This window comes from Talpa occidentalis, unplaced genomic scaffold (assembly GCF_014898055.3).
Source record: "Talpa occidentalis isolate TD23 unplaced genomic scaffold, MPIMG_talOcc4v2.1 talOcc4.9, whole genome shotgun sequence".
NCBI classification, from domain to species: domain Eukaryota; kingdom Metazoa; phylum Chordata; class Mammalia; order Eulipotyphla; family Talpidae; genus Talpa; species Talpa occidentalis.
The window spans coordinates 77,006,175-77,031,476 of record NW_023605305.1 but is presented as its reverse complement, the minus strand read 5'-3'; the positions used below and the strand labels follow the sequence as shown (position 1 = coordinate 77,031,476).

Here is a 25,302-nt window from a genome sequence, read left to right as displayed (position 1 = left end):
CATTTGCTCATGGACCATTTTCCAGAATTTATTGAGCACCAACTCTGTGCCAGGTCCCAAGGATATAATGTGAGCAAAACAGACAGGGCCTTGACCTTCTTGAGAAATTTACAGCAGAGCAGGGGAGAGAGACTCTAAGCAAATATCCAACAAATAAATGTATAACTGCAAACTTTGTAAGTGTATTAAGGAATCATCCATCAGGTAATGGAACAGAGAAGCCAGTGAGAAGAGAGGGGAATGGCTTGGTGCTGATGGAATTATAGGTGAGGTGGTCGTGGGAGGCCTCTTTGATGGTGTTACAGCAGATTTTCAGTAGGGAACCAGGCAACACTCAGGAGAAGGGAAGCTCTTTATTTACACTGGCAGGCTTTACACTGGCACAGGTGTGCCCAGAGGAGATTTCTCTCTAAAGTCTGAGCCCTGAACAATTAGGCAACAGAATATTTGTCTAAAGCAAGTCAGCTGGAATGCATGAATCAGGCATTTGGCCTTGAGGGTGCTTATCAGTTGTGGAAACGGAGAACAGCTAGTCCAGGCTCACCAGGGTGGGGGAAGGGCTCAGGTCTGCGCAGAGCTGGGCTGGAGGAAGGACTGACCGCGAGGCCCCCAGAGTGCACCCCTGGGGGGTTAGGGGGGCGAGGGCCAGGCTGGGCAGAGAGAGTCTGAGCGTCAGTTTCAGTTTCCTCATGTGCAAACCTAGATAATAAAGCTTGGGGAGGGCGCAGTGCGATAAAGCCCTCGAAGCTCAGGGACACTCCACAGGGAGCTGGGAAATCTTGTTGCTGTTGGGCACGTACACATCTGGTGACTCGGACCTCAGTAATCAGAATATCAGGGTGGGCCCCTGCCCCTGTGTTTCCAAAAGTTCCATGAATTTGTTATAAAATGTATTTACATTTATTTGATAAATATTTGCACAAAGAGCAAAATTCAGTGGTATAGGTGTAGCTAAAGAGTTTCTCCCTGCTAAACTCCATCCCCCTCCTCAGCCACTCAATTTCCCCCTGAGCCTCTTACATCATCAGATTTCTGGATTGTCTATATATTCTCCCAGAAATATACTATGCAGATACAAAGAATATATATAATCTTTCCTTTTTTATGCAAATGGAAGCACAGCCCTGTACATGCCATGTTGTATCCTTCCCCTCCCCAGAATAGCTCCCGGTCTCCTTCCATATGAAGAGCCGCTCTTTTCTATGGCTCTTTTCTGCGGGCTGCTTTTGCATAGGACTCCCTGAGATCCACTCTTGGAACCCCCTCACTTGCAAGGGGCAGGGGGAGAATGACCAGTATGGAGCCAGAGGCAGAGGCCAGGCTAGACCCAGGTGGCTTTTTCCTTTTTAAAAAGATAGCCAAAATTTTTGTTTGAAATGGCCTCCCCTGGTGGCACAGGCAGTTGAGTGCCGTGCTCTGAAGCTGTCCACAGCCTCTGCAGCACCTGCAGCGCGGGTTCAATCCCGGCCGGACTGCGAGGGTCCCAAATGGCGCAACAGCCCTCTCCTGTCTCGCCCGCTGCTCCCCTCAGCAGTGTATTTCGTCAGTCTGCCTGTTCTGTTCCCCACTCTGTCTCTGGTGAATCCTCTCACCCTCTCGTGCCTCTGGCCTGTACCCCAGTTCTTGTATAAATAAATAAAATAAATCTTTAAAAATTTTTTGTTTGAAAAAGAAATTAAAATTGTGGCAAAATATACTTAAGATAAAATTTACCATTTTAATGATGCTTTGATGTACAATCCAGTGGCATTAACTACACTCACAATTCACAGCCATCGCCATTGCCTCTCCAACAATCAAACAGAAGCTGTTCCCATTAAGTAGTAACTCCCCGGCCCTACTCCCTACCTTCCAGCTGCTGGTAGCCTCTGTTCTACTTTGTCTCTATAAATTTGTCTATTCAAGGCACTTCATCTAAGTGAGTCATACAGAATTTATCTTTTTATCTGACTTATTTCATTTAGCATAATGTTTTCAAGGCTCATCCTTGTTGTATCACAATTTCCTTCCCTGTTAAGGTTTTATGATATTCCACTACCTGTAAATACCAAGTTGCTCTTATCCTTTCTTCATCAATTGATGGATCCATGGACACTTGGGTCCTCGCCACCTGTCGGCTATTGTGAGCAGTACTGCTGTGAATATGGGCGTGTGGGTTCAGGCTTTTGCCTCCTCTGGGGGCCCCCTGAGAAGGCTGTCCCATTTCATGCAGCTCCCTGTTGCATGTGGGTGGGAGATGCATTGTTTTGGGATTATCTTTATTGGAGATTCTGGTGTTGAAAAGAATCATCCCCGGCCAGGGAGCTACCCACATGGCGCAGCAGTGTATTTCAGTCAGGCAGTCTGCCTGTTCTGTTCCCCACTCTGTCTCTGGTGAATCTTCAAACACTCCACCTCTGGCCTGTACCCCAGTTCTTGTATGCATAAATAAATAAATCTTAAAATAAAATAAAATAAAATAAAGAGTATAAAAATTATTAAAAAAAAAACATCTCTTTTCCACCTATTCCCTGCCAATGTCAGTGGAGAAGTTCCCTGATGAGGAAAGACTCCAGTAGGTGGCAGGTCCAGCTTCTGTCATGGTTTCTAGTCCTGGCCTGGGTCCCCAGTCACAGCTCTGATGTTTCCCTCCCCCAGTTGGAAATGGAGGAAGCCTCACTCACATTGCACACATCTCGAGACTAGGGTTCAGCTTCCCCAGCCCTGGGAGATGTTGTAAGTGGAGCTCATGTGAGAGGTCACTAGACCAGGTGACCTCTTGTGATTTCTACTGTCCTTGTCCTCTCTTTGGGCCTGCCCCAGAAGATGACTGTGTCCAGGGATTTGATTCATCCCTCTTGTCTCCTGAAAGTCTGCAGCAGGCGTGCCTGAGTTACAGGTGTCTTGTACTAATCAGACTGATTAGTACAAGTGGGAGTCAGATTAGCCTATGCCCAGATCCCCTGCCCCCCTATCTGTGGTTTGCTGGGACCACCCTAGGCTGAGTTGGGGCTGAGTTGGGGCTCCCTGATAGTACCTCTAGCTTGTCTGGGCTGAGTGTTTGTTTGGTATCTGTCAATTTTCCTGAGTTTATTAGCTCTAGCTTTCTTGTGAATTTTTTCTATAATGGATCACATCAACTGTAATAGAGATGCTTTTGCTTCTTTTCCAAGATGACTGTTTTTAAAAATTTCTTCCTCCCCCAAGTTTCAGATATTTATTATTATTTTTTAAAGATTTATTTATTTATGCATACAATAATTGGGGTACAGGCCAGAGGTGTGAGGTGGTGGTGAGAGGATTCACCAGAGACAGAGTGGGGAACAGAACAGCAGGATTGACTGAAATACACTGTTGAGGGGAGCAGCGGGTAAGTCAAGAGAGGTCTGCAGTGACCCGCTGCTCCCCTCAACAGTGTATTTCAGTCGATCTGCCTGTTCTGTTCCCCACTCTGTCTCTGGTGAATCCTCTCACCCCCCTACACCTCTGGCCTCTACCCCAGTTCTTGTATGCATCAATAAAATAAATCTTTAAAAAAATAAATAAATGGTGCTGGGAAAACTGGGCTGCTACATGCAAAAGAATGAAGCTTGACGACTACCTCACACCACGCAGAAAAAAACAACTCAAAATGGATTAAAGTACTAGACGTAAGAACTGAAGCCACAAAATACACAGAAGAAAATATAGGTGAAACACTACATGACATACACCTAAGTAATATTTTTAAAGACATATCACCCAAAGCAAAGATAGTATGAAAGGCTAAACAGCTGGGACTACATCAAATTAAAGAGCTTCTGTACAGCAAAGGAGACATTAACCAAAACAAAGAGACACCCCACTGATTGGGAAAAAAATTTTGCATACAATACTAATGATAAGGGACTGATCACAAAAATCTACAAAGAGCTGAAGAGACTCAACAAAAACAAAGTAAATAACCTAGTCAAAAAATGGGCAGAAAAGCTAAAAAGAACCTTCTCCAAAGAAGAAATAAAAATGGCCAGGAGGTATATGAAAAAATGTTCAACATCACTTGTAATCAGAGAAATGCAAATCAAAACCACATTGAGATACCATCTTACACCAGTGAGAATGACACATATTAAAAAAAAAACAAGCAATAACAAATGTTGGTGAGGATGTGGAGAAAAAGGAACTCTCCTGCACTGCTGGTGGGAGTGCAAACTGGTGCAACCACTATGGAGAGCTGTGTGGAGCTTCCTCAATCTTCTCAAAATGGAGCTTCCATATGATCCAGCAATTCCACTCCAAGGTATCTATCCAAAGAACCCAAAAACATTAATCCAAAAGGACACCTGCACCCCTATGTTTATTGTGATGCCGGAATTGTCAGGCCTAGTCTCCCAGCCAGGAACGGATTCCAGGCTGCAGGGCAGTGCTGAGCCCCAGCAGCTAGACCCCCCACGGGTTGGTGTCTCATGAAGCCGCAGCAGGAACTTCGCAGACGCTCAGGCATTTGTTTAGAAAAAGAAAAAGTTTATTGAGGAGAAAAAGAACAGAAATAAAGTGGGACTCCCAGGCCAGGAAACCAGGCCTGGGAGGGGCAAGGAAGCCAAAGTGGAGTTGTGTCTCAGGGAATATATACCTTTTTTCCCTCATTATTCTAAAGCTCCACCAGTCTCTTTGTGATTGGTTAGTTCTCAGCTGTCTTACTTAATTTGCTACTGAGTGGGGGATCTTCACATTCCTTATCTAACAGCTTTCTCTTTCCCCATTTGTTGCATCTTTAAATTTATGGCCCAGTCTTCTGGATGGGCATCCCTGCATTGAAGTTAAACAGCTGCCCTTCTAATGTGACCATAAATTAAACCACTTTCCATTTCTCCAATCTCCGCCTCCCTTTACCACCTGAAGGAAACCAGGACCAGCATTAACAATGTTGTCCTTGGTCCTGAGATGTTTGTTTTTCCTAATGGAATGGGTTACTTTCCCTTGCTTGTCCTTATCTCTGAAGCCTCCCTAAATTTTTCAGAGGTCCCCTCCTGCACTATCCCTAAAACTGCCTAATAACCCTAGCTTGCCCTGTCTCAATTGCAACACTATTTACAATAGATAAGCTATTGAACCAACCCAAATGCCCAAAAAACAGATGCCTGGATCAAGAAGCTGTGATATAGATATACATACACACACAATGGAATATTACTCAGCAATCAAAAAATATGAACTCATGCCATTTGCAGCAAATGGATGGAGCTGGAAGGGATCATGCTCAGTGAAACAAGCCTTACTTGTAGGAGGAATGTAGAGGATCCAAATAAGGGATCAAGGGGGAAGAAAGTAATTATAATAAAGTAAAAATCAAAATCACAGGCAACTATAAACCAGAGACATTCTGCAGGGGTGAGGAGAGGGAGTAGGATCAAAACAGGGGTGGGAGGAGTACAAGGGACCATGGTGATAGTCCATACATGAATGGGTGGTGGGAATTTCACGAGGATTATAACGGAGATGAAAATGCATACATTGCACAAAATGAAAAATGATGTAAAATATATATAAAATAATAAAAAAAGTTTAAAAAATTAAAAAAAAATCTTTTTCTGACCTAATTTCTTTGACTGGAACCTCAAGTACAGGTTGAAAAGACTTTGGTGAAAGGGGCCTTCTTGCACAATGATTTTATTTCATGATGACAAATCCCACTTTTATCATAGGTGGTCTAAGGTTTCAGGCATCTTTTCAGATGGCTCAAGTTACTGAGATTTGGTAACAGTAATGAAGAACTAAAGCGGTCGAGTCAAGTGAGCTGTTAAGGTGTGTTTGTGTGTAGACAAGAAGCATTGCATTACAATTCTAAGTTTTCTTGAGCCCTTCAAGCACTTTATATAAACGATGTCAAGATATTATCTTCAATCAACAGATGAAGAAAGCCAGTTTCAAGGATGTTAACTCTGGATTAGAGAAGTTAATAAGTGAATAAACAAAAAATTAATACATGTGATACAGTTAACAAGTTTGTCTTTCCCCCATTTTTTGCAATTCCCCTTATCTAGCATTAACAGGATTGATGACTTGTCTTTCCCATTTGTTGCAGCTTCCCCTCCCCTTGGGAAGAAAAAAAAAAGCTGGCGCCCACCGGTTTCCCTGTAGACCCTTCCCCCTCCCCCTAAGGAAAACAAGCTGGCGATCACCTCTCTGTGCCTTGACACCTTCCCCTTCCCTTAAGATGAATGAGCTGACACCCATCCATCTCCCCGTTGAGCTGGCGCCCACTTGTCTCTGTGCGGACCCCTTCCCCCTCCCCTTCGCGGATGCCTACCCATCTCCCCCTGTATAAATACCCCTGCCCACTGCCAAAGAGGAGGACGGTGGTTTTTCGGACATGAGTCTGCCGCCCTCCTCATTTGTCGACAAATAAAACCGCTTTCCTTTTCCTCAAACTCAGTGAAAGGTCCATGCAGCAGGCCGCAATGCAAAAGCCTACCCGGAAGCCCACCTGGGGGGCAGGAATGCGGATACCTGCCTGGAGGACTCAGACAATGAGCCTCCCCCCTCCCCCTACGAGTCTTGTCTCAGACAAAGAACCTCTACCTGCCCTACAAACTTTTCCCGCCCTACGAGCCCAACTACCCACCTGACCTCTCCTCGCCCTATAAAACCCTGCTTCCCCCCAACAACACGCACGACTCCACTGTCCCCCGCCTTGGGTCTGTGAGGTCCGCCCGGGGTGCAATAAACTTTCCCTCCCTTTGAGAAATGTAGCCTGGCTCTCCTTTCTTTACCGCGCCGAACCTTTCACTCAGTTTCCTTTTATTGGCTGAGGGAAACTGAGGCCGGCGTTCGGTAACACATGAACGAAAACTTGAAACGAGCCAGTAAGCTGGCAACCTGATCTTGCTGGTATTGCACTAACACACTCAGTTGCACAAAAACATAATGAAAATTGAAATGTGGAGGAAAGGCAACAGATGGGGACTACAGAGATAGTCCGGTTACCTATGTAACTCGCTCCCCTTTCCCAACTAACACAACTCTTACTACAACCGCCCCGCTGGCAATCCGCGCGCGGCGCTCCCAGGCGCGCCCCGAGAGCGCGGACCGGGCGCAGCCCTTCCATTGGCCGCCGGCCACAGGGCCTCATGCTCGCACGAGGGGAAGCAGCCAATCAGCGCGGCCGTCTCCACCCAGCCCGCCCGCGCAGGATTGCGTCCCTTTGTCTCTCCCGCGGCCCGCCGGAATTTGTAGTTCCTTGAGGCATTTTTGTGTATCGTGGAGGAAGCTCGAGAACTACTTAACCCAGCGGGCCGAGCGAGGGGCGGGTATGGGTTTTGGGAGCACGGCGCGGACGATCTGGACCGGAAACCGGCATCTGGGAGCAGGTGAGAGGGATTGCGGGCTGGGGCGCGGGGCGGGCGTCTCGGGAACCAGGCCTTAGCTCTGTAGCGGTACCTTCAGGCACAGGAGGCCCAGACTGTTGTATCGGAGTTGCCCGACTTTTTTTTTTTTCTTTTTTCGGGGAGGGTGGGCGGGTCCGGGAGCTCGACTGGCTGACTCGTTGGACGTGCGGAAACTCGGGAACTCTGCCATGTGACTCCCTGGAATCCCCTACATGGCCGGACCCCGGCTGCTCTTCTGCTGCGAACCTCCCCAGTGTTGCTCCGAGTCTGTCTGCGCAATGATCCCTGTAAGACTAGGGTCGACCAGCCCCAGCGCTCCACAGCTCATGCCCCTAGCATCCACTTTTATCTCTAAGGCGTGTCAGAGAACCTGCACACCCGCTTTCATCTGCTACCAGGAGAGACCCCGGGTTCTCGAGTTAATAATGCTATTCTGCCGGGGTGATCACCCACCGTCTTGAGCTTCAGTTTGATCTTTATAAAATAGGGTTACTTAAGGGGCCGCCCAGCCCGCAGTCCTGAGTTACTTTTCTCTGGACTCTTGCTGTGCTCCTGCACTTTAGGGAAGAAGCCAAGAGAATAGCAATGCCGGAGGCACCTGGAGGAGTTCGTGGTTGAGGAGGAGAAAGTTAGATGTCATTAAATACTAGCCATCTTATTTTAAGTGCGACCAGTTGAGTTTCAGTCAGAGATACCGGTTTTTGTTCCATATATATATATATATATATTTTTTTTTTTTTGGTAAATGATCTCAAGTTTCAGGCGTTCTGGCTACAGAGGTTACAGTTTGGGTGGTGGGGATGACCTGGGGAGCTGCCACCATGCATTTGCCTCTGGTGCTTGCTCCTGCAGGGAGTGCTTGGTGCCTCCTCCCTGTGCCACTCCCCATGATGCCTCTGTCCCGCTGGCTGAGATCTGTGGGGGTCTTCTTGCTGCCAGCCCCCTGCTGGGTGCCCCTGGAGAGGTGGCTGGGTCCTCTACAGCGACCCTCTCTGGTGCGGGGGTGCCCAGTCCTGGGGGCCTGGCACAGTGCCCGCTGCTGGTGCCAAGCGTGGACAGAGGAGCCTCGGTGAGTGTGGTGGGGGTGAGGGGATTTGGGGAGGGAAGCAGCTGATCAGTTTCCTAACTTGTCTTCCCTCTCCTCAGATCACTTTATTCCTCTCTCAGAATGAATGGAGACAAAAAATTGGACGTTTGTGGCCAAGAAAAGCAGAATTTCATCCAGCACTTCTCCCAGATTGTCAAGGTGCTGACTGAGGATGAGCTGGGGCACCCTGAGACAGGCGATGCTATTACCCGGCTTAAAGAGGTGAGGGGTTCCAGACTTGAGGGAGTGGATCTTTGGTCACTCTTGTGCATGGGATTCAAGTTGTGGTTTTGGAGAACTTCTGACAGGTGTGGGAGCAGACTTTTACCTGAGTGCCTCTGGGTCGGCTCTGAAGAGGGCAGGACCCAGGCAGTGCACTTACCCAGCTCATCTATCCTGCTTTGTGGTTTCGTGCACAATCCATATCCAAAGTGCTTTGTATGGGGTGGAGGGCCCTGGGGGTGAAGACTTGGAACCTTGATTTTGTTAAGAAAAGGAATTAGGCATTCAGAAATTGTAAGGTGCTACCTTGGCCTGGGGCCTGAGAGAAGCTAATGTATCATCAGACACTCCTGCTCTAGGACAGGGACTTTTGCCAAGATAGTTGTCTAATTATTTTATTCTTTTGGAGTAGGTAGTACAAATTTTTTTATAAATGCTGTCTGTCATATTTGTGTCAGAGGAACCAAGGGAAAGGGGGTGGCTTGTCTCCATTGGGATGGATATTTAAAGGGAAGTCTTCCAAGTGGTGGGCAGCAGGGTAGCAGAAGACAAAATGAGAAGCCCCAGCAGGAGGAGACACCATTGGAGGAATGGGGGTGGCCAGAGCAGAGCTTGGAGAGCACCCCCACCTTGAGTCAACTCTGGCCAGCTTTGGTGGGTCCTTGTCTTTAGTATAGTGAGGGGCTTTTCAAGTGTACATGTGTTGAACTGGGGAGGAATAGATGGTTGGGCAGAGGTGGGCTGGAAGGGGAAGCCTGGGAGAGATGAAGATGGGAAGGCACTGCAGGAGAGACCTGAGCGGGCCAGTAAATCCCATAGTACCTATAGAATTTTTCCTGGGTTTAAGCCCATTCCTGGGCTTGGGGCCACTATGGAGCTTTCAAAATTACCGAGGAAGACAACACAGAGAGAGCTGTGCTCCAGGTTTTGAGGGAAGAAGCTAAGAGAGTAGCAATTCAGAGACTCCCTGGAGGAGAGTCAGGTTGAGTAGAAGCAAGTTAGGTCCAGGATGGAAGTGGGGGACCACAAGGAGAAATAGCAGGGTAGCTGCTCTGTGAACCCTGAATGTCTAATCCCTGCCCTTGCCGTCCAGGTCCTGGAATACAATGCTCTTGGAGGCAAGTACAATCGGGGCATGACTGTGCTGGCAGCATTCCGGGAGCTGGTGGATCCACAGAAGCAGGATTCTGAGAGCCTCTCGAGGGCCCTGACTGTGGGCTGGTGTGTGGAACTGGTGAGAGGGATGTGGGGAGGGCAGGGGAAGAGGCTCATTAGAGTTGGGGTGCCTGGAACTTTCAACCTGTAGACTGACCCGTGAACCAAGGGCCTTGAGACTGGTCAGAGTCAGTCAGCTCTTTCCTCTGCGCAGAGGACAGCCATAAAATGATTTCGTCCTTCCAGAAGATTAAAGATTGCCTAAGGCAGAGATAGAAAACTGGCAGCCCAATGATAGTTTTCCAAAGTGTTTTAAAAATTAAGTCTCAGCTAAATTTAGCAAAGAAGAGATTTCACATAAAAACCCAGATTTCTAGCATCATTTGGAAAATTGCTAAATCTGAGTCCAGATTCTCATGTGTGGCAACAATCATTTGAAGTAGAATTGAGTCACTCCTCGAGACAGGGTGTGTGTTCCCTGTGGAGGTCTGGCTCCCTGGCTCCTCACTTGGCTCTTAAACATGTATGGCTTGCTGGTCTTTCTAAAGACTTCATGAGTGCCAAGAGGATTGGGTTCTGGGAGGGGTACCAGGCCCTGAGGAGGGTGGCATTGAACCCAGAAGGGAAGAGCCTTCAGGACTTGGTGTTGAGGGATGGTGCTGAGGCTCCTGGCCTGCGGAGATAGGCAGCCAGCTCAGGGAGGATGTGAGGAAAGTCGGCCACACTGCATTCTGGGTTTGCCAGAGCTGGTGGTGCTGTCTGTCATGTGGGTATTGGAAAGTCAATCCTAGAGCTTGTAAGTGAGATGGTGCTGGAGAATTGGGATGATGTCCTCACTCAGGAACAAGACCCTGAGTGACAGGGTGCCCTTTTAGGGACTGGGAAGTTCTCAGGAGCCCATAAAAACAGAGATGAGATGGGCCTCCCCTGGTGGCACAGCGGTTGAGCGCTGGGCTGTGAAGCTGCCCGCAGCCTCTGCAGCGCCAGTTTGATCCCCAGCCACCGGCGAGGGTCCCACATGGTGCACAGACCTTTCCTGCCGCGCCCGCTGTTCTCCTCAGCAGTGTATTTCATCAGTCTGCCTGTTCAGTTACCCGCTCTGGCTCTGGTGAATTCTCTCACCCTCCCGCGCTTCTGCCTGTACCCAGTGCTTGTATAAATAAATAAATAAATAAATCTTTAAAAAACAAAAAAACAGAGATGAGGGCCTCCATGGTGGCTCAAGGGGTTAAGTCTCAGCACTATGAAGCTATCAGCAGCTACTGCAGCACAAGTTTGATCCCCAGCCAGGGAGATAACCCACATAGCGTGGCAGACCTCTCCTGTCTCACCCGCTGCTCCCCTCAGCAGTGTATTTCAGTAGATCTGCCTGTTCTGTTCCCCACTCTGTCTCTGGTGAATCCTCTCACCCCCACCCCCCACCTCTGGCCTACACCCTAGTTCTTGTATGAAAAAATAAATAAAATAAATCTTTAAAAAAAAGTAAAACAGAGATGGCAGGAAGGGAAGGGTGGGAAGATGAGGCAGAACAGAGCAGCAGAACTCCAGGTCAAGGGTGGTGAGAACTCACAGGTCAGTTCTCCAGGTGGGATAAGTTATTATTAACTTGAGCTTCACCCTTACTTACTTCACCTATGAGTGTGTTTAAACACCACTGTAATGCTGTCACTTATCCAAGATGCCATATGGGTTGTATGTATGCCATTGTTTTTTCTTGGGCAATTTTTGTTATAATTTCTGCTTCTATGCTCTTTTGACATCTGCCTCATCTCATCCAACCTCTTATTTTTCTATTTCAGCACCTCCTAAAAACAAGAACATTTACCCTTATAACCTCAATGCCATTATCACATGTGTCTCATCTGTTTGGGTGGCTGTAACAAAATGCCACACATTGGGCGGCTTATAAACAACAGAGATTTAGTGCTTACAGTTCTGGTGTCCGGGGAGTCCAAGATCAAAGCACCAGTGTGGCCTTTTTGGTGACTCCCTCCTGCTGTGTCCTCCTGTGGTGAAAGGGGCAAGGGACACGCATACAACATGCAGGATCTAAGCACCCCGCAAGACCCCACCTCCTGATACCATCTACCATCATCTTTAAGAGTTAGGATTTCAATATGATTTGGGGGGGAGATACATTCAGACCATGACACTCCAAATATATAACACTGTTACATTATTAGGGGCTTCCTCTGAGCAATACAGATGTACTAGAGCACACACAGTAGGTGGTGTGAAGATTTGAAAACTGTCTTGAAAAGCTGTTTTAAGGAACTGGAATATATACACAAGCCTTTTCAGAGGGAATGTTACAGTGTTTCTTTCTCTGTGTCTTTAGTAGACCGGCACTTAGCACACACCCACTCTGCGCTGGCTGTGCTGGCCTCTGGGAATGCCAGGAGGGAGACGTGTGGTCCCTGCCTCCTAGGAGTTGAGTTTAATGGGAAAGCCGACATGTGCAGGCACCTCAGAAGACTAAGGCCTTTGCTAATGTTTGAGTGTTAAAAGATGTTTAAGACCCCTAGCTAAAAGTCACCAGAAGTTAGTCTTTAGTTCCATCCTGTTAGCCTTATACCCCAAATGGTCCCCTGAGGTAGGGCTTTGTTCCTGATCCCTGGAATGTATAAGCAGAGCGCTCAGGGATCATACAGTCGCAAGCTTATTTGGTTTCAGAAGTCACGTAAAGGCAAATTGCTGAGAAAATCTGACCCTAAGTATTCACTGCAGTTTTTGGCAAGAGAAGAAGTCAGTCTGATGTTTCATCATCTCCCTGATACTTGCGGTTACCTAGGGCTGCTGACCTGGACTTGCCACGCCCTGTTGGAGTCTCTTGCCCTGAAAATGAGTGTTTTAGTCCCATTTTATAGTTGGAAAGCCTGTACCAAACAGGTCACGCAACTTCCCAAAGTCCCACAGCACAGAGCTGGAGTCTTTGGCCTCCCCATCCTGACCTTCCTTCCCAGTTCCTGGTGATTATCAAAAGCAGCAGCTCTTGTTGCTCTGTGAAGAACAGTAATAAGGAGCCCTGGAGGTCTCATTCCACTTTTCATTCTCCTAGCTCCAGGCTTTCTTCCTGGTGGCAGATGACATCATGGATTCATCCCTCACCCGACGGGGGCAGCCCTGCTGGTACAAAAAGGTAAAGTGGAGGGGAAGTAGCAGTGGGTGTGGGCACATCCTTGGACCCCAGGGAGGTGGTTACATAGAGCCTGTTGTGTTCACAGTGACAGGTCTTGGTATGAATCTAGACTAGGGACCTGGGGACTTACTACTTTTTTTTTTCCTTTGCGCCCCTGTCAGCCGGGCATAGGTTTGGATGCCGTCAATGACGCTCTCCTTCTGGAAGCATGTATCTATCGCCTGCTGAAACTCTACTGCCGGGAACAGCCCTATTACCTGAACTTGATCGAGCTCTTCTTGCAGGTGTGCCTCGGACCAGACCCAGTGCCCAGAGAGTGCCCATAGATACTGTCATTAGCTGCTTTCAGGGCACAGCCGATAGCTCAGGTTGCTTGGGAGGGGAAGAAAGCGAGGAAGGGAGTTGGGAAGGGCTTTTCTGTCCCTGTGTGATTGGAAGGCGCGACAGAGGACTGGGTGTTTGAATGTGAGTTTTGGGGCCCTCTCTTCCTTCATTTCTCACTCTGCCCAGTTGTTGAATGGTATGGGATGTGGGGCCCAGAATTTCAGAGTTCGTTAGCCCTGGAGACAATCCAGCTTATGGGCCATCAGCTTATGGGCCATCTTCCTCTTCCTCAGTGTTCCTATCAGACTGAGATTGGACAGACCCTGGACCTCATCACAGCTCCCCAGGGCAATGTGGATCTTGGCAGATTCACTGAAAAGAGGTGAGGGAGAGTGGGAACCATGTCTGAAGAGTGTGTAAGGGCTCCCACCGGGCACTGCCCTTCTGAGGAGGTTTATCTTTTCCCCGTACTCAGGTACAAATCTATTGTCAAGTACAAGACTGCGTTCTACTCCTTCTACCTCCCTGTAGCTGCTGCCATGTACATGGTGAGTGAGCCTCCCCACACCTCCCTGCCCCGCTGATGTGGGCTTTTGGACAGGTGGGCACAGAGCAGACAGTTTGGGACGATCCCCCACTGAATGGCTGTGTGTCCTTGAGCAAGTAACTTAATCTCTCTGAGTCTAATTCCTCAGATGTAAAATGAGGACAATATTTCCACCTCACAGGATTATTGTAAAAATTAATGGAGGCCAATGATAGGAAAGTAGTTGGCCCATCCTAGAGGGACCTGAGCCCCATATGAGTATGGAGAGGAATGGGAAGACAGAATTCAGGCTAAGGAGGGAGGAGAATGAATTTCAAAGGCAGTCTGGGATTAACTGTTGGACCGGGCCTTGCTTCTCCAAGTTTCCTTTTCATCCTGCGAGAAGTTGGAAATGGCAAAAAGTTTAGAAAGAGGTATCAGAGTGACTCAGGGTCTGATTGTTGAAGAAGATTGTGTCAGGGCCTCCAGAATGGATTCATCTCTGTGAAAAACAAGTGCGATGGAGGTTGGGACAGGGGTCTGGAATTCCTTTTTCAGAGAGCCAGGGGGGTATGAAAGGAGAGGTGGTTTGGGGGCTGCATGGGGCAAGACGTAATGGGGGGAAGAGAGGGGTGAGGAAGGCACCCCTGGCTTCTGGCTTATGGGTGCCCTTTCACTGTAGGCCGGCGTAGATGGGGAACATGAGCATGCCAACGCCAAGAAGATCCTGCTGGAAATGGGAGAGTTCTTTCAGATCCAGGTAGGAGGGCGGGAGGCCCTGGCGGAGTGGGTACAGCATTCCTTCCCTCCCTGGACCTCTTCATTCTTCCTCCCTTTCAGGATGATTACCTGGATCTCTTTGGGGACCCCAGCGTGACTGGCAAGATTGGTACTGACATCCAGGACAACAAATGCAGCTGGCTGGTGGTTCAGTGTCTGAAACGGGCCTCTCCAGAACAGAAACGGATCCTACAGGTGCCCAAGAGGGCCATGGGTTCAGGAGCTGAGAAGAGGGAGTAGTGGTTCTTTTTTTTTTTTTAAAGATTTATTTATTTATTTATTCATTCATACAAGCACTAGGTACAGTCAGAAGCGCGGGAGGGTGAGAGAATTCACCAGAGCCAGAGCGGGGAGCAGAGCAGGCAGAAGGACCGAGGTACGCTGCTGAGGGGAGCAGCGGGCGGCAGGAGAGGTCTGCGCGCCATGTGGGACCCTCACTCGGCCGCCAGGGAACGAACCGGCGCTGCAGAGGCTGCGGGCAGCCTCGCAGCCCAGCACTCAACTGCTGCGCCACCAGGGAGGCCCAGTAGTGGTTCTTTTTTTTTTTTTTTTCCAGTAGTGGTTCTTAAGGGTGGTAATTTTGTACCTCCAGGTGCAAATGTTACCAGACATCTTTTCTTGCAACTCAGTGTACTGTGGGTGCTACAGGTATTTCTAAATGGATAGAGGCCAGGTATGCTGCCAGACACCTTTCAAAGAGCAGGAAAACTTTGTACAACTTGCTGTAATTACCTGGGCCAAAATTCCAGTCGTGTCAAGATTGAGAAACCCTGGGGTACAGGGACCTGAACCCTGAATCACTGAGCTTTTTGGATGGAGACGAGGTTGTTGAAGGTCCTAGGCTTTCTGAAATTGGAAGCAGGGATGGAGTGAGGGGCATTGCACATATTCTAAAGTATATGGTTGAGGGAAGTAGGAAGGGAAGGCTGAGCCCATTTTCCTGCCTCTAACCCCTTCCAGGAGAATTATGGGCAGAAGGAGGCCGAGAAGGTGGCCCGGGTGAAGACACTGTATGAGGAAATGAATCTGCCAGCTTTGTACATGCAATATGAAGAAGACAGTTACAGCCGCCTTATGAGTCTCATCAAGCAGCATGCTGAGTCCATGCCCCCGTCCATCTTCCTGGGACTCGCACACAAGATTTATAAGCGGAAAAACTGATTTAGAGGCTGAGGGCCGGGAGGGAAGGCTCTCAATAAACTATTGTGTAACCTTCTCGTGGTTCTGTTTCTGCTGTGCCAGCCAGCGGCGCACTTTTGTCCGGCAGGATGGGGATGGCTGCAAGGAAGCCTGGATGTTGGCTCCTGCTTTCAGGATCCCTTTGGGCCAGAATCTTGGGCTAGACCAAAAGCCGTGAGCAGGTCTTGGGAGGCTGGATGACGCAGTAAGACGTCAGTGCTGGGGGAGGGTCTGAATTCCGCCCCACCCCTGCGTGAAGGGGCGCGGCTGCGCAGCGCGGGCGGGTTGTCCTAGCGCCCCTCCCCTCGGGTCGGCTGGGCCGGGCGGGACCGTGGGAGCAGCGGGCTGGTCCACACCGGGAACGCTGGCAGGAGGACCCTGGTGAGCCGGGCTCGACCTGTGGGTGTGGGTGGGAGGATCGAAGCACGCGGGGCGAGGCGAGAGAGGGGAGTGGTAAAATGAATAAAGACCGGGTAGGGTGGTGGCTGGAAGACTGAAGACTAGTGCGAAGAGAATGGGTCGACACGCTGGTGTTCCGAGCCGGGTGAAGGTGCGCGGCTCCTGCAGGCTTGAGCCCGGAGCCCACCTGGGGTGTGCGGGGCGGTGTGCCAGGCGGAGCTGACATACTGACGCTTGCTGGGTCCTTCCCCCTCACACCCGCCCCTTTTCTGCATTAACCGGCCTGCTGTGCCCTTCCCCCTCACCCCTCCATTTCAGAGCATCTGGGCGGGGCGTCTCCTGGTTTCTCCCTCAGAGTTAGGGTCAGGCCGGGGGATAGGGCCAGATTGCGGTAGAGAACATCCGGGGGTCCATCTGGGCCCCCATCCTTTTTCAAGCCCCCGCATCTCCGCGGAGATCCATAGCGCAGCCGCGTTCTCTGACCCTCCCCGCCCCATTCCCGAGGGGTTGCATTCGGCTCCACCTGCAAACACTGCAGTGGAAACTAATGGCCGGTCGATCGTCATTTGCATGCCATTTGAACATCGTCGGAAGCCGCCGGCGCCTTTCCAGGCCGGCTCTCCGCCGTCAGTCACCTCGGCGTCCTTCGGGCGGCCGGCACCCTCGCGGGCTGGGTTTCACCATCTCTGTCTCCTAGGTCTGCATCTGCGGTTGCCAGGTAGGCGGATGCGAGAAGCTCGATCCTCCTGATTGTCTAGAGGCCACCCCGCCGCCGCCGGCACCATGCTGTCCCCTCAGAGGGCTTTACTCTGCAACCTCAACCACATCCACCTCCAGCATGTCTCTCTGGGTCTGCATTTGTCCCGCCGTCCAGAGCTACGGGAGGGGCCCCTGAGCACATCCCCTCCCCCAGGGGATACCGGGGGCAAAGAGAGCCGGGGTCCCTGCAGCGGGACCCTGGTGGACGCCAATTCCAACAGCCCGGCCGTGCCCTGCCGATGCTGCCAGGAACACCGGCCGGGCCTAGAAAACGAGCAGGACCCCGCACAGGAGGACGAGGGGGCTACTTCTCCCTCGGACCCCGGCTGCTCCTCCTCTCTCAGCTCTTGCTCAGATCTGAGCCCCGACGAGTCCCCCAATTCAGTCTACTCGCGAGACCTCCCCGGTGAAGAGGATGCCCACCCTCAGGCCAGCATCGCCCCCCTGGAGCCGACCCCCCCACAGGTTTCCCAGGGCCCCGGGGCCTGCTCCCCGGACAGCTTCTGCTGCTCCCCTGATTCTTGCTCCGGAGCATCCTCCCCACCCGGCCCTGGCCTGGACTCCAACTGCAACGCCCTGACCACCTGCCAGGACCGCCCTTCCTCGGGAGTGGAGGAAGAGGACGAGGGCCGGGAGCAAGAGCTCCCCATTTCAGAGCTCACAGAGGCGGATGACGGGAAGATCGAGGCCGGTAAGACCGAACCCAGTTGGAAAATCAACCCCATTTGGAAAATCGACACAGAGAAAACGGAAGCTGACTGGAAAATCACTGAGAACAATAACTCTGGTTGGAAAATCAATGGGAACACTAACTCCAGCTGGAAAACGGAACCCGGAAAATTCGACTCCGGTTGGAAAACCAACCCAGGAATAACTGATTCTGGCTCAAAAACAGATGCAGGGAGAATTGATGGGGAATGGCGAAGTGACGTCAGCGAGGAGCCGGTGCCCCACCGGACAATCACGTCCTTCCACGAGCTGGCCCAGAAGCGCAAGCGGGGCCCGGGGTGGCCCCTGGTGCCGCAGGCCAGGAAAGACCGCAGCGACTGGCTGATCGTCTTCTCGCCCGACACCGAGCTGCCCCCCGCCGGGTCGCTGGGCAGCTCGCCCCCGCCTCCCGGGAAGTCACCACCTTCAAGGAACTCAGGGCCCGAAGCCGGGCCCCGCCCCCACCCCTCCCGCCCCGGGACCCCCCAGCCGGCTGGGCCTTGGTCCCGTCCCGCCCCCCGCCCCCACCCGTCCCGCCCCGGAGGAAGAAGAACCGCCCTGGGCTGCAGCCCATCGCGGAAGGGCAGCCCGAGGAGGGCAGGGCGGGCAGCCCGGTGGCCGGCCAGGAGCACCCAGCCGCGAGGGAACCCGAGGAGCCCGGCGCGCGGGCCGGCCTGGAGGGTAAGAGGCCGCAGGAGGCAGCGGGCGGAGGGCTGGGCGGCCTCGCCTCGCCTGCAGAGCCGGCCGCCTGCCCCCGTCTCCCTCCCTGCGTCACCCTCCTTCCTGGCCCTTCTCCCGGGAGCGCCCCGGGGCAGGGGCACTGGCGGGCCACTGGGTCTCGGGACTAACTCTCTGCTCCCTCTTTCTCCCGCCCTCCTTGCCTGGCTGCCGGCCCCGCTGCCCTCTCCCCCGCCCCGCACCTGCCCCCCAACCCCGCCTGCAGCCCGTCCCCTCCCGCTCCCGCGGCCGCTGGTTTTCCGGCTCGCGGCCGCCGGGCGCCCTCTGCTGGAGGGCGGGGGCGCGGGCGCCGCCGGGGCTCTGCTGCTGGCGCCGCTGGCGGGCTGGCCCGGCGCGGGGCTGCGGCTGCTGGGGGCGCGGAGCACCCCGGAGGAGCCGCTGCTGCCCGCCCGCCTGTCCCCGGTGGGGGCCTATTCGCCTCCAGCTCGGGGGGCCCTGCCCTGCCTGGCCAGCCCTGAGCTGGCCCTGCTGCTGTCCCCGCTCTTCCCCAGAAGTAGCTCCTTCCCCGCCGCGGCTTCCCCGCCCCGCCAGGTGCCCGCCCCCCCGCCGCCGCGCCCGCCGAAGGGCCCTCGCCGGACCAGGAGCCCCGCGCCTCCGCCCAGGCTACGTAAGACGGCCCCGGGGGGCCGCGGGCCCGCCCCGGCGGCGCCCCGCCCGCCCGCCCCGCCCGCGGTCTCACAGTAGCTTTTCCTGGGTTTTGGGGCTCGGCCCCGCCCTGCAGCCCCTGCGGATTCCGAGCCCGCCACTGGCCCCGGGAGGCCGCCCGCTCCCGGCGCCGCGGGGAGACTGCCCGCCCCCCCCAGGGCCCGGCCTTACCCCGCCCGGGCGCGCCGGAGCGCCGGGGAAGCGCGCGGTGCGGGGGCCGCGGGGCGCGCTCCCAGGTGCGGGGGCCCCGGGCCGGGGCTGCAGTTCCAGCCGGATCCCCACCTGTTGGGTGAGGGTGGAGGGGCGTTCCCGGAGCTCATTGGCCGAGCAGATTCCAGGCGCGCCCTCCCCGGCCGCCGCTCGCGCGCTGTCGCGGGGGCTCGGGTTTCCCCTTTCCGAGGCCTTCCAGCCTCCCAATCCTAGGGTCTCCTCACCTTCTGTCCCTCCTCCCATTGCCGTCTGTCTGTCTTTCCATTGGTTCAGGATCCCCACGTGTTCCCCGGGTCTCCGCGGGCCGGACCAGGGCTTGGGGCGGGCGCAGGGCTGCCCCTTCCTTCCCCGGCCCTCTGATCTCCCGCCCTGCAGGCCCCAGCCGGGCTGGCGGGCGGTGAGTGCAGCAGTCCCGCCCCGGGACTTCCGTGGCCGAGGAGGTGGGAGTCGGCCCCCGAGGCTGGGAAGTGGGAAGTGTGTGTGTGAGGGGGTGTGAGGGGGAAGAGGGGTGGCTGGGATCTGTGCAGGGCTCACTTTGGGGCTCTGTGCCGCGCCGCAGGTGACCTGTGCGGAATCCCGGAGTCCTTGGGGTAACCCTTGGTTAAGTGTCACTGTGTCTTCTTCCCTTGCTCCAGTCCGCAGTTCCTGGTCTTTTGCCGGTGTCCCCGGGGCCCAGCGACGGTGGATGGCAGAAGCCCGGAGTGGGACTGGCCAGCTTCAGGAGCAGAAGAAAGGTAGGAGGTCTGGCTTGGACCCCAGGCTCCTGAATCAGCCTCCCCTCGCTGGGTGGGACTGCATGAGCATGAAACCATTCTCTCCAGGTCCCTTGGATTTGCCGGGGAGATTGGTGGACTTTGATGCTTCTTCCCTTGCGCCCCCTCCCAGGTCTCCTGATAGCTGTCAGCGCCTCGGTGGATAAAATAATCTCGCACTTTGGGGCTGCTCGGAACTTGGTTCAGAAGGTGAAGGTGCCTGGGGAATGTATGGGGGTGACAGTAATGCCGTTCCGGGGGCCAGTAACAGTTGGTGGGGAGGGTGCTAGAGGCACCTCTGGACCCAGGCCCATTGCACTGATTTCCAGGCCCAGTTGGGGGACAGCCGGCTGAGCCCAGACGTGGGGCACCTGGTGCTGACCACTCTCTGTCCAGCCCTCCACGCCCTGGTGGCCGATGGGCTGAAGCCTTTCCGGAAGGACCTCATCACAGGGCAGCGCAGGAGCAGCCCCTGGAGTGTGGTGGGGGCCTCTGTAAAGCCTGGTAAAGGGGGGCTAAGGGCTGGATGGTGGGTGGCTATTGGGCAGGGCTGGGGCCTGGCTGACAGGCCTGGTGTCCTCAGGCTCCAGCACCCGGGGCCTGGGCGCCCTATATAGCCAGGTTAGCCGCCTGGCCCCCCTGAGCAGCAGCCGGAGCCGCTTCCACGCCTTCATTCTGGGTCTCCTCAAGTGAGTGTCCTCCTCTCTGGCATCACTCCCTCAGCCTGGGGCCCGCAAGGGCGGGGGTGGGGGGGTGGGGGGGTGGGGATGCAGTCAGGGTGCTCTATGTCCCCAGAAGCTTCTGCTCTTCCAGGCTCATCTCTGCCTCCCACCCAGCGGGGCTGGAACTCCACGTCCCTGAATTCTGTCCCCTCCTTTCTCCCCAGCACTAAGCAGTTGGAACTCTGGTTTTCCAGTCTCCAGGAAGATGCAGGTCAGAGGCCCGAATGGGAGAGGATGGGGATTGAAGGGCTTGGGGGCAGGGGAGGGGAAGGGATCTTTTCTCTTGGTTCCCAATGCTGCCCGAATAATCTGATCTCATTGCTTTTCTGGTTAAAACTCTTCCAAGAGGGCCCTTTGCCCATAGGAGAAAAGACCCAAATCCTCACCTCAGACCTTGGTCATGTGACCGCCACCTTCTTCCCTGCCTCCAGCTCTGTGGCTTTCCTGTGACTGTTGTCCTTTCTCTTTCGGTTCTTCCTGCCTGAGAACCCGACGTGATGTGCTTTCATCTAAAACTGGCCTCCCTCCACCTCCTGCTCTTCTCTAACTTTCGTTCCTCCTTTGGAACCTTCTTTAATGAGGCTCCACCCCACCCTCAGGCTAGACTAACCCCCCACTCCTGCATTTTGCTCCCATGACCCTCAAGTCCTTTCTGTTAGCTGCTAGTCACCACTTGTTCTACCTGTGTCTGCCTCTCTAGGCTTCTGTTCTATCTATGCAGGGATGTCAAACATACCCCCTTTGGGCTTCACATACCCCCCTTTACCCACCCCCTCCCGTGTGGAGCACTGAATGAGGCTGGGGGGATGTGTGCTGACTGGGGGCTGATGCAGGGTCCTCTGGGACTAGGCCAGGGTGGGGCTAATGTGAGCTGCTCCTTCCCAGGCCTGCTGTCCCTCCTGTACCTGCCCACCGGCTTCTTCTCCCTGGCCCAAGGCGGCTGCCCTGCCCTGTCCACAGAGCTGCTGCTGCTGCTGCAGCCACTGTCGGTACTCACCTTCCACCTGGACCTGCTCTTTGAACACCACCACCACCTGCCCCTGGGCCCGCCCCCTGCCCCGGCCCCGCCGGACTCACCTCCTGCGCTGCAGCAGACCGTGCAAGCCATGCTGCACTGGGGGGGGCGGCTGGCTCAGAGTCTTCGGGGGGCTTCTGGGGAGGCCTCTCCAGCTCCTTCAGCCCCCTCAAGCTCTCCCACACCGGGAAGCTGGTGGGAGCAGCTGACCCAGGCCTCCCGGGTCTATGCCTCTGGGGGCACCGAGGGCTTTCCTCTTCCCCGGTGGGGATGCAGGCGTCCTGGGGTCGCAGCTGAGGGCGCACAAGAGAGGACCCCGCCCCCAGAAGAAGCCACACCAGGCAGAGGCCCAGACAGAGGCTTGTGGCTGGGGAGACTGTTTGGAGTGCCTGGGGGCCTCACAGAAACTGAGAGTGGAGTCCTAAAGTCCAGGTAACGGGATCCCTGGTCCCCTCCATCACTCCTGCCCCCTTCCCAGAGCCCCGAGTCACTCCACATTCTAATTCTATAGTGATCCTACATTCTTTTTTTTTTTTAAAGATTTATTTTTATTTATTTATACAAGCACTGGGTACAGTCAGAAGCGCGGGAGGGTGAGAGAATTCACCAGAGCCAGAGCGGGGAGCAGAGCAGGCAGAAGGACCGAAGCACACTGCTGAGGGGAGCAGCGGGCGGCAGGAGAGGTCTGCGCGCCATGCAGGACCCTCCTCCGGTGGCCGGGGAGCAGCCGGGGATTGAACCGGTGCCGCAGAGGCTGCGGGCAGCTTCGCAACCCAGCGCTCAACCGCTGCGCCACCGGGGAGGCCCGATCCTACATTCTTAAGTGGCTGTATTTGATGGTTATGTAAGAACCCACATAATGTCCTCCATTTCGCCTCTTGTCCCTGAAAACCAAAAATATTTTCCATCTTGTACTTTATAGAGCAGAGATAATTTGCTGACATCTGCTCTAGGATCTGACCATTGGTGACACTAATGACTCCAGATGTTAGTGACCCCCTAGATCTCTCTGAGCCTGCTGGTTCCACAGGTCCCGTCACGATCTTCGGTATTGTTGACCTCTGTTGTCACTCACCCCCTATCACTTAAAGTACCTGTGGCCCACAGTTGCCACTCTGCCCTCAGGGTCACCATGTTCTGTCCTCTCTTGAACCGTGGACTGGCCCCTGAGCCTCTTCAAAAGCCCTGGATTCTTGGGTTCCTTTTCTGGTGGAGGAAAGACCTTGTAACCCTGTGTCCTTTCCTCCAGGAGACCCTCCAGCTGGCTGTCCCCAACGGTGAACGTGTTAGCTCTGGTGAAGCGGGGGCCACCTTCTGACACTCCCTCCTTTCCTGAGGAGCTTGAGGCCTCAGTAGACAGCTTGGTGCAGACCCACAGGTAAGGGGAATCAGGGAGAATTGGTGTTCAAGTGTGTGCGTGTGTGTATGCGTGAGTGCGCGCGCGCACGCACGGAGTAGGTGGGAGGGAGTATAAAAGGTCTTGTGCTTCAGGGCAGACAGTGCTAAGTTTGCATTGTGTCTTCACTGCTTATTATTGGTGTGACACCAATTCCTCTGAGGTTTAGTTTCTCTCACCGTTAAAAAGAAATGATCGTTTATACTTTTGTTATGGTTGTCGTGAAGCCCAAACGTAATTTTATAAAAGCGTCGGCACACAGTTAATGGTGACTTTGATTCCAGTGTGTGTACGTGGATGCGCCCACGTGTGTTCCCTGAGGGGCTGTGTTTCCCTGCAGTGGGGTCTTCTGACTTGGTATCAGGAGCTGCTTCTGCTTTGCGGTCTTGCTTCCTTTGGGGTCTCTCAATCCACTGGATTAGTCTTCTTGATTTTTCATTCATTCAAGCAATGTTTTTCAAGTATTTACTATGTGCTAAGCATTGTGCTAGGGGAGAGAATACAAAGTAATACATCTTGGGGTCCCTGCCCTCAACAAGGTGTAGTTGGTGGGATACTGATGACTAGATGAGTAGTTACAATTCTGGTAACGACTCTAGGAGAGGAACCCTGAGTCCTTTGGGGTCACATATTGAGGGCTTCTTCCCTAGGTCTAGGGGCTCAGGGAGGCTTAGTGATGGTGTTGGCTGTGCACCTGGCAGAAGGAACAGGATGCAGAGGTGGAGAACCCAAGTTCGGTAAATGAGGTCCATGATTGGTTGTGCCTGGAGTTCAAGATGCTGGGAGCAGTGATGGGGAGGCTGGCGCCATGCTAAGGCCAGTGAAGGAGGCTGGACGTCACCTGAGGTGATGGGAGCCAGGAGAGGGTCTTAAGCCTGGGAATGATATGCTTGCTATGTCTTAGGAGGCTCTCTGAAGAACTGGGGAGGGAGGCCAGGAGAGATTCAGGGAGACCTGTTGGACCATATGCAGTGGTCCAGCCGGAGGGAAGAGTTGGAGGCCTAAACTGGGACGGTGCATCGAAGTTGAAGATGGAATAATGGGAGATAACATCAATCAATGGAGAGATTAAGGAGTGAGACACATTCCGGTTTTGGCCAGGAGCAACTGGGTAGAAGGTGATGCTGTTTACCACGGTAGGGGATTGAGGATGAGGAGCTGTTTGGAGGCTTAAGATGAGTCATTTTGTTTGCATCTGGTCAATTTGAAGCACCAGAGAAGTGCAGATCACCTCAAGTGGCTAGAGTGGGTGCTGAAGATTGGGTTTGCTCAGCACGGGGCTGGAGCCTAGTGAGAATCAACATGTTGCTAGATGGGCCCTGTGCCTCCTCCAGAGCCCTGTCCGTGTTCACTGAGCTGAGCCAACAGGATGCTTCACACACTGGGCAGGTGGAGGCCGGGGCATCCCTACCCCTTTCACCCTAGCCTCTCCCTCTGGCTCCCCACAGGGCAGTCCGGGCGCTCTGTGACCACACTGCTGCAGGACCTGACCAGCTGAGCTTCCGGCGGGGGGAAGTGCTGCATGTCATCGCCACTGTGGACGAGGACTGGCTTCGCTGTGGGCGGGAGGGAGTGGAGGGGCTGGTGCCCGTGGGGTACACCTCTCTTGTTCTCTAGGCCTGGGACCTTTTCCTGCAAATGTCTCTCCCTATCATCCGAGAAGTGGAATGGCCGGAGAACACTAACCTATGTAAACGGATCCCCCCTGAAGCACTCCTTGTCTGCAAATGACACTTGCCCCCCACACCCATTTCTGATAATATATAAAATACTTTCCTTTTTTCTGCCCATGCCCATCTGTAAGGTGAAATTTACAAATCTATAAAGAGAAATGTCCCTCCATGCAATCTCTTTTCTTTCCCACGTGCATAAGGGGAAGTCTCCCTATCTGCAAAATGGAAAGCTAGCCCCACCTCTACCCTCTCCATCTGTAAGTGAACTGTGCCAGTACAGTATACGCCTCAGTTCCCAAGACTAGAGGTGCCTCTAGTCTTCTCCGTGTATGGAATCTCCCCCCATTGCACCCCACCCCCCCCACGTTGCCTGTATTTATTATGTACTCATGCTGTACTAGGTGCTGACGTCTGGACACCCCTGGTGGGTGGCCTGTGCTATTGGTCTGCCTCCTTCCTCTTTTGTCCCAATAAAGCGTGGGAGTTAAATGTGTGCGCGCGTGTCACTGTTAGTTTCAGGATGTAAT

The 25,302-nt window shown here is 53.4% G+C and overlaps 2 protein-coding genes across 3 annotated transcripts; both read left to right on the top strand.

Annotated features, from left to right (window-relative positions):
- Positions 1-7,254: 7,254 nt before the first annotated feature.
- On the top strand, positions 7,255-15,794 carry FDPS (farnesyl diphosphate synthase). 2 transcript variants are annotated; one of them, XM_037498803.2, is made up of 10 exons: positions 7,255-7,328; positions 8,493-8,655; positions 9,749-9,889; positions 12,869-12,949; positions 13,111-13,233; positions 13,567-13,655; positions 13,749-13,821; positions 14,482-14,559; positions 14,640-14,774; positions 15,540-15,794. In XM_037498803.2, the coding sequence occupies exons 2-10, from the start codon at positions 8,515-8,517 to the stop codon at positions 15,738-15,740; spliced, it is 1,062 nt and encodes a 353-aa protein (XP_037354700.1). In that variant the 5' UTR covers positions 7,255-7,328; positions 8,493-8,514; the 3' UTR covers positions 15,741-15,794. The 2 variants fall into 2 exon arrangements, with proteins under 2 accessions (XP_037354700.1, XP_037354699.1); XM_037498802.2 differs by lacking the exon at positions 7,255-7,328 and adding an exon at positions 8,106-8,415.
- A 289-nt stretch (positions 15,795-16,083) lies between these two features.
- RUSC1 (RUN and SH3 domain containing 1) lies at positions 16,084-25,302 on the top strand. The gene is given in 11 exon segments (XM_037498804.2): positions 16,084-16,139; positions 16,855-18,033; positions 18,036-18,305; positions 19,853-19,951; positions 20,103-20,179; positions 20,299-20,473; positions 20,553-20,658; positions 20,856-20,902; positions 21,577-22,138; positions 22,956-23,084; positions 24,551-25,302. Coding segments are annotated over 10 exon segments (2,727 nt in total). The 5' UTR covers positions 16,084-16,139; positions 16,855-16,940; the 3' UTR covers positions 24,720-25,302.